The 6,654-nt window shown below is 30.5% G+C and overlaps 1 protein-coding gene across 4 annotated transcripts; it reads right to left on the bottom strand.

Moving 5' to 3' along the window:
* Positions 1 to 390: 390 nt before the first annotated feature.
* Positions 391 to 2,705, bottom strand: LOC123008489. Of its 4 annotated transcripts, none has more exons than XM_044404312.1 (6): positions 2,680 to 2,705; positions 2,123 to 2,403; positions 1,767 to 2,063; positions 1,390 to 1,707; positions 1,036 to 1,338; positions 391 to 980 (listed from the first exon to the last, which is right to left on the bottom strand). In XM_044404312.1, the coding sequence occupies exons 2-6, from the start codon at positions 2,394 to 2,396 to the stop codon at positions 808 to 810; spliced, it is 1,365 nt and encodes a 454-aa protein (XP_044260247.1). In that variant the 5' UTR covers positions 2,397 to 2,403; positions 2,680 to 2,705; the 3' UTR covers positions 391 to 807. The 4 variants fall into 4 exon arrangements, with proteins under 4 accessions (XP_044260247.1, XP_044260245.1, XP_044260246.1 ...); XM_044404310.1 differs by having other exon boundaries at positions 2,642 to 2,687; XM_044404311.1 differs by lacking the exon at positions 2,680 to 2,705 and adding an exon at positions 2,612 to 2,670.
* Positions 2,706 to 6,654: the final 3,949 nt, after the last annotated feature.

Raw genomic sequence — 6,654 nt, 5'->3', positions numbered from 1 at the left:
ATTAAGAAATGGCTAGAAGGTGTGGGTGTAATCTTATACTTTACACAAACAAGTTCGTCGAAGATTTCCTAGAAATAGTTATCACGTAACCAACATAGACGATCTATTTCAAGCTGATTTAATAGATATGAGAAATATAGCAAAACATAATCGAGGTGTAAATTACCTTTTAACTGTTATCGATGTTTTTTATAAGTTTGCATGGGTTGAACCCTTGTATACAAAGACTGGTAAGGAGGTGGCTGCAGCTTTTAAGGAATATTTGATAAGCGTGTTCCTATTAATGTCCAGACTGATAAAGGAAAGGAATCTCTAACAAAAAATGTCCAAAAGTTGTTTAAACAATATGATATAAATTATTATGTAACATTATTTGTTACGTAAAAGCCGTTGTAATAGAAAGATTTAATAAAACTTTAAAAACAAAAATGTATAAATATTTTACATATTCAAATAGTATGCAGTACATTGATGTATTACCTGAATTTGTACATTCTTAGAATAATTCTTATCATCGTACTATTAAAATGGCCCCTAATGAAGTAAATCCTGATAATGTTTTACAAGTATATAATAATATCATGAGTACAAGAAAAAAAGATTTTAAAAGAATCAAGCCTGAAAATATGTACAAAGTTGGTGATTATGTGAGAATTACCAAATACAAGCATCTATTTGAAAAAGGTTACATGAGTAACTGGAGTGGTGAAATATCTTGTCCACAATCCATTATTCGGAATTATCGGTTTTCAAGTAGATAGAGAAACAAATGATGATCAGTCAAAAGATTGTAGCTTATTTATTTTACTACTGTCCTAACTGTACTACTGTACAGTTCGAGTATACTCCATGCGTGAGATTCTTTGGAAGAAAAAAGCTCCACCACTTGATAAATGCAATGATAATAAAAAAAAAGAAAAAAAAAAGAATAAGAATAACAAAAAAAACAACAATAACAATAATTGTAGTTCTCGGAGTTTCTGAAATATAAAACAAATTGTTATAAAGTAATAAACTACATAATGAAAATTTTACCCGCTTTAGTACTTGTACTTCTAGGATATTTGTTATGTGTTTTATTGTATGTGCAGTTAGAAGAAAGTTCAAAAGTTCCAATGTCACAACCAATTTCGCAAAAATTTTCAGATGAATCCCAAGAACAATTCCATCTAGCGTTATATCCTATTGTAAAATCATTGCAAATAGGAAAATTAAGTCCGCGCAGACTTTGACAACTAAGTTGGCAGTTATTTGTGGTAACGTTTCTTTTGGTGTTTTTATTTTGATTTAAGCTCTTACAAGTCAACTTTTCTTCTGAAGAATTAATTTGGCGAGAAACTTAAAACAAATATTGTAAAAAAGAGAAAAAAAATCTCTTCAAAGTTTTACCCATGTTAGGTGACTCGCAAATATCGTAATCGAGTATCCAATACCCAAAATTTTCCTTGCCATATCTTCCTCTACGAATATGTATTTCAGCATCTTTCTCAAAGTTTAAGATTGTTTTATTTACTTGCCACTTCATGACTGATTCACCTTCATTTAATAGATTACTATTAATTGTTGTTGTTAAATTTTGATAAGTAATATTCAAATAACACTCATTACATAAGGATGTAAACAAAAGTAGACACGATATTCTATTTGATGGAATTGTCAAAGTTGTTGGTTGTCCTTCACTAATTTTGTTTGACCATCTCAACTTGTCTACAAAATGTAACATTATTAAAAAATGTAAATTTAACAATTTTTATACGAATACTTACATAAATGTTCTTTCAAAAAAACGTTTCCATTTCTACTTCTAAAAACAACATCAGTAGGTACAAAATTATCGTATTTTCCAATTATTTCATTATTTCTCATATTATTAACATAATTATTTTTTATAGTGACAGTGAAATGGTACCACTGTTTGTCTTCAACTGATGTATGATAGTATCTGCTCTCTTCATTATTGTACACGAAAATCTCTATTTCAGTTTTCTCTTTAGCATATAAAGAAACAGATACAGAAGAAAGTAACTTATAATGAAAATAGAAATTCGATTTTATGGCAAAATCTAAAAAACAAAAAATTATACTTACTCAATTTTTTTATCATTATTTACAAGTAACTTACTATTCCATCTTTTGTCTGTAACATGAACCATATTTAAGCTTGATGCATTTTTGACTTCCCAATCATCAGACAGCCACTTTATATTATTTTTTGATAAAAGCAACGTCTCAGGTGTTTCAACAACTGGATCAACAAAAACTCCGGAACCTTCCATTTCTTCGTTTATGCAATAGATATTAGTCTTATTCTTCAGTGTAAATATGTTGCCCTTAGCATGGACAACAAAAATTAATATGAGAATAATAAATACGAGTAGTAACCTCGTAGATTTCATTTTAAATCTGAAATAGTATACTAAGCATCAAGAACGGTAAGGACATTTTACAGATCGAAGACAATTGTTTTGTCTAAGATCGGCAAGTCTTTAACGTTCGTGATGCTTATTACATTTTTTGCGCGATTGATTTTTGTTAGTTTTTTTAATAAAATATCTAAAAAATGTTCTAGAACGCCAAAATATGTACTTTGACGACGATTTTGAATGCTTACCGACTTAGCAACAATAAACAAAATATTTACCGACGAGTTTGAGATAGCAACGAGTAAATACAACTTACTATCTTGGAAATAGACTCAACTTGTAATTGAAACCTAAGGTAGAACTTATATTTATATAGATCAACGTATCTGACAATAATCATTCTAATTTATCTAATCGGACTTCCAATCGTAAACAACTAGAGTTTTTCCTTTTTTTTTTTGTAAAACAAGTTATACCACGGCAGCCTGTATTTGATGGAGAATAGGTTGTGGGTAGGCGCCACTCAGCCGAGTAATGGGTTTTCAGAAACACGTGACTGGGAACGCAGCACTCAGCCAAGAAAATAATAAATAAAGGGATATATTCAAAAAGTTAAGAGGCGGCCGGAGCAAAATCTATATATTATGGGAGTACCAATGTAAATGTCTACCTCTGTGTTTCAAAAACTTCTAAAGATATTTTTATGAATTTGGTACCATGTGAAAGAGAATATTTTCTTCTACATTTTGACTGTTTTAGAATTGCGATAGGGTATTTACAAATCGTAATAAAGGTAGAGAAAGTTTGAATAAAAGTGCGCACAATAAAAAAATACATTTTAAGACGTTTTTCCGAACTTTTAAAACAGTCAAAATGTAGATTGTTGTATATTAAGGTGACAGTTTCAAGTCCGGTCTCTTTCGTAATCTTGTTCGTCAAAATGCAATCAACAGATTCACGGCCACAAAATTTTATCCATTGTTCACATAAAGTTTAATTTTTGGGAATATCCTAATTGCTTTTCCCTTTTCATACGTATTGCCACAATCAGCTACTGCACAAGTCAAAGGCATTGTAAAGTTGCAGTTTGCCGACAGATGATTTATTTTGAAGTTTCACTTTTGCGCGTTAATTCACGTCACGAGTTACTTTTGCGGGGTAAAAATTTCAAAGTAGATATGTATTTAAATGCTAACGATACAACCTCCTAAACGACTTGATCAATTCTGCTGGCACCCCTTTTTATGTGGCTTCCCCTATACGAGCCATTACAACTCTTTTACTTTGTAGATCAAGATACGGTAAAGCATCACAACTCTAAAAAAATTAAAATAGTTCACAAAAGCAAAAACTAAAACACCCAATTAACTGATAGGTACACTGGCCGCCAAAATTAAGCGGGCAATTAGAATTTTGTAATATTTCACATTGCAATATTTTTTTGTTATTCTTTGTCGGATTTCGACTAATTTTTGTTCGGCTTAAAGAACAAACTTTGCAGAACATTGTAATTTCATTCAATAATATTTCTAATTTTGTCTTGTGAATACCTAAAAGAAGAGAGCACTGTATATTTACTTTTCTTTATACTGAGCTGTAGTGTGCAACAGAGACAAAATTAAGTTTTTACTTATTTCAGATTATTGCCCGTTCTTTTCTAAATGAGGACCAATTTGTTTCAAAATTTTCTCTTCTGGTGCCCCAGAGATATAAAGCATTGAAAAAGACGTTGTTTTTCTAATGTTATTAAATATTCGTTCAGAAAGTAGGCTACATAAAAAGGTAGTTAAACCGAAAATTATTCATTATGTCACCAAAAGAGCATAATTACGTATTTGAACACAAAAATTTGAAAAACTTGGAACTTTAAAGGATTACAACAACTAAAACAGTTAATTATTTGAAGCTTCTATTCGTTTGTATCTAGACACTTGGAATTTAATTACGCGTGTCAATTTTTATAGCGAAATTTAAAAATTTGGCAAATACCGCAAAATTGTGATTAATGGTGCTATTCTGTAAAAAAAAATACTTGCCATAGCGCTATAACTCTTTGAGCTATCGACTATAAGTAAAAATCGAATTCTCTAAGGAAATATTTCTCTATATCTAAAATTCTATAAGCTTAAAGTCTCTATAAAGTTATGGCGAGAAAATTGCTGACCGTAAAGACTTATAGTCTCTATAACGATATATTGTCATGGTAACAATGTCAATGTCAAAGTTCAGTGATGGATCGTTGGTATTTTAAAAGGACGTTGGCGAGCTTTGCTGCAACATAGAGTGCTACACTATCATCCTGCAAATGCAGCATTTCTTGTTTATGCTAGTGCTATTCTTCACAACATCGCTGTTTGGGCAAACATCGAGTTTAATGAAGATAACATAGCTTATGATGATATTGATGTTGATGAAAATGTTGATGGTGAAAACTATGACGAAAACTTATTGCGACAAGGAAGAATTGCCAGGAAAAATTATATTAGAAGAAATAATATTTAATGTCAACAAAATACAGAATTAAAAGTATAGCTAGTAATTATTTTAGTCACTTGATACGTCTACGTTAAAAGAAAAAGTAGGATTTTCAAATTTATATTTTGCCACCTCAAATTTAAACTTTGCGATTTCCAATTCCATTTTTTTTTCTCTAGATTCAATAGATCCTGATTCTGCCCATTTTTTTTTATACTCAGCAAGTAATTCTTCGCCTATCATCTTTACCGATCGACTTTCTCTAATAGGCGGATTCCTAATTGGCCAATTCCTAATAGGCCGATTTTTTGCTGTGTTTGAAGATGTTTTTGTTTTTTTTACTATCGACCCTCTCGTCTTGTCTGTTTTTCTGGAGTGGTTCTTCATCAAATACTGCCACAGTCTTTTGAATTTCAGATTCTAGAAAATCTTCAGGTGTCAGATCTCTTTCAGGTATTGGTGTTAGGGACGGAGATATTTCACAAACCGGCTCCAACGGAGCCAAATATGATTGTAAACCACCAACCACTTGAACTCTACAGGAACCAGTTACTGCAACTTTTCCCCACACAGTAAGCCCTCTTTCCTCTTGAGGTGTTAATTTAATTATCTCGTTTTCGCCGCCCCCAGTTTTGAGTCGGTTCTCAACAATTCGCCTGTACTTTGCCCTGGTGTTATTTTTCCAATCGTTAAATCTTTACGAATTATTTATTATAAACGCTTATATAATTTTTTTTATATGTACATACTTTCGACCATTCCTTGGTAGACAAAACTGGTCCAGAACCGCAAGAATTTAATTTTTTTACCAGATTTTCCCAACTGGTCTCAATATAATCTGGAGCAACAGTTGGATTTATTGTGTTCGTGCGAAATACTTCGTCTGATTCCATTAATTTTAAATACTCCTCTACCTGCTCGTTGCTAGTATTAGCGCTTCTTTTCCTTTTTCTTTTAATATCTTTTATATTTTCCATATTAACACCACGAAACAGTTCAAACAAATTATCAAAAGTTTGAAATTTATTATTTGACGTTTCAAACTCAGCGCTTACTTGAAACAAATTGGCGCGTCAATAGAAAGAAGTAGGGTAATTACTGCGCTATAACTCGAATGTTTACATAGACGCTTAGAGAATATCAATTTTGATACGATTCTATAAGGACTTTAAAAAATTTATATACAGAGCTCTATTAGCTATGGAATATACCAGCTTATAGACTATAGCAGATTTTTAGAGAATAGCCTAATTATTGTCTAGACTCTAAAAAATAGATGAAGTGGACATAAAAGATTAAAAAAAAATAACTAATCTAATCTAATCTAATTACGCGTGTCAATTTTTACAGCGAAATTAAAAAAATTTGGCAACTACCGCAAAATTCTGATTAAATCACTTGCTTTGATGTCTAGACTCTAAAAAATAGATGATTTGGACATAAAAGATTAAAAAAAGGTAATGTGTGTTATGTGGTTATAAATAAACTTTTATCTTAGATATTTAATCTTGATCTTAAAATTGTTTTCAAATCAATTTTTTTCTAATTTGCGTTTATAATATGTTTATTAACGTCTCCAGTAGGAGTCGTTTATGGCTCTCTATAAAAACACACTGTACTTTTTTTTCCTTGTAATAACTAATTTTATAAATTTTGTATTGATATAACTTTTCAAAATACGAAGTAACAAATTAAGTAATTTTTAACTTAATAATCTATTTATTTTCCATGTTTAATACTCATGGTTATTTATTGCATTAGAGTATTGATTAATTATGATAAACTTTATTTATTTTTATTTATTTTCCTTCATTAA

Source organism: Tribolium madens, unplaced genomic scaffold (assembly GCF_015345945.1).
Source record: "Tribolium madens isolate multiple individuals breed KSU strain unplaced genomic scaffold, Tmad_KSU_1.1 Scaffold_71;HRSCAF=194;Tcas5.2_LG6, whole genome shotgun sequence".
Taxonomy (NCBI): domain Eukaryota; kingdom Metazoa; phylum Arthropoda; class Insecta; order Coleoptera; family Tenebrionidae; genus Tribolium; species Tribolium madens.
This window is presented reverse-complemented; position numbering and strand designations above follow the sequence as displayed.

Bases quoted from the DNA above. Each gene is read 5' to 3' on its own strand.
- LOC123008489 (XM_044404312.1), bottom strand. From the start codon at position 2,396: ATGAAATCTACGAGGTTACTACTCGTATTTATTATTCTCATATTAATT. The intron at 1,708-1,766 runs GTAAGTATTCGT...TACATTTTGTAG, and splicing joins TTTTTTGAAAGAACATTTAT to ACAAGTTGAGATGGTCAAAC. The intron at 1,339-1,389 runs GTAAAACTTTGA...ATTTGTTTTAAG, and splicing joins TTGCGAGTCACCTAACATGG to TTTCTCGCCAAATTAATTCT.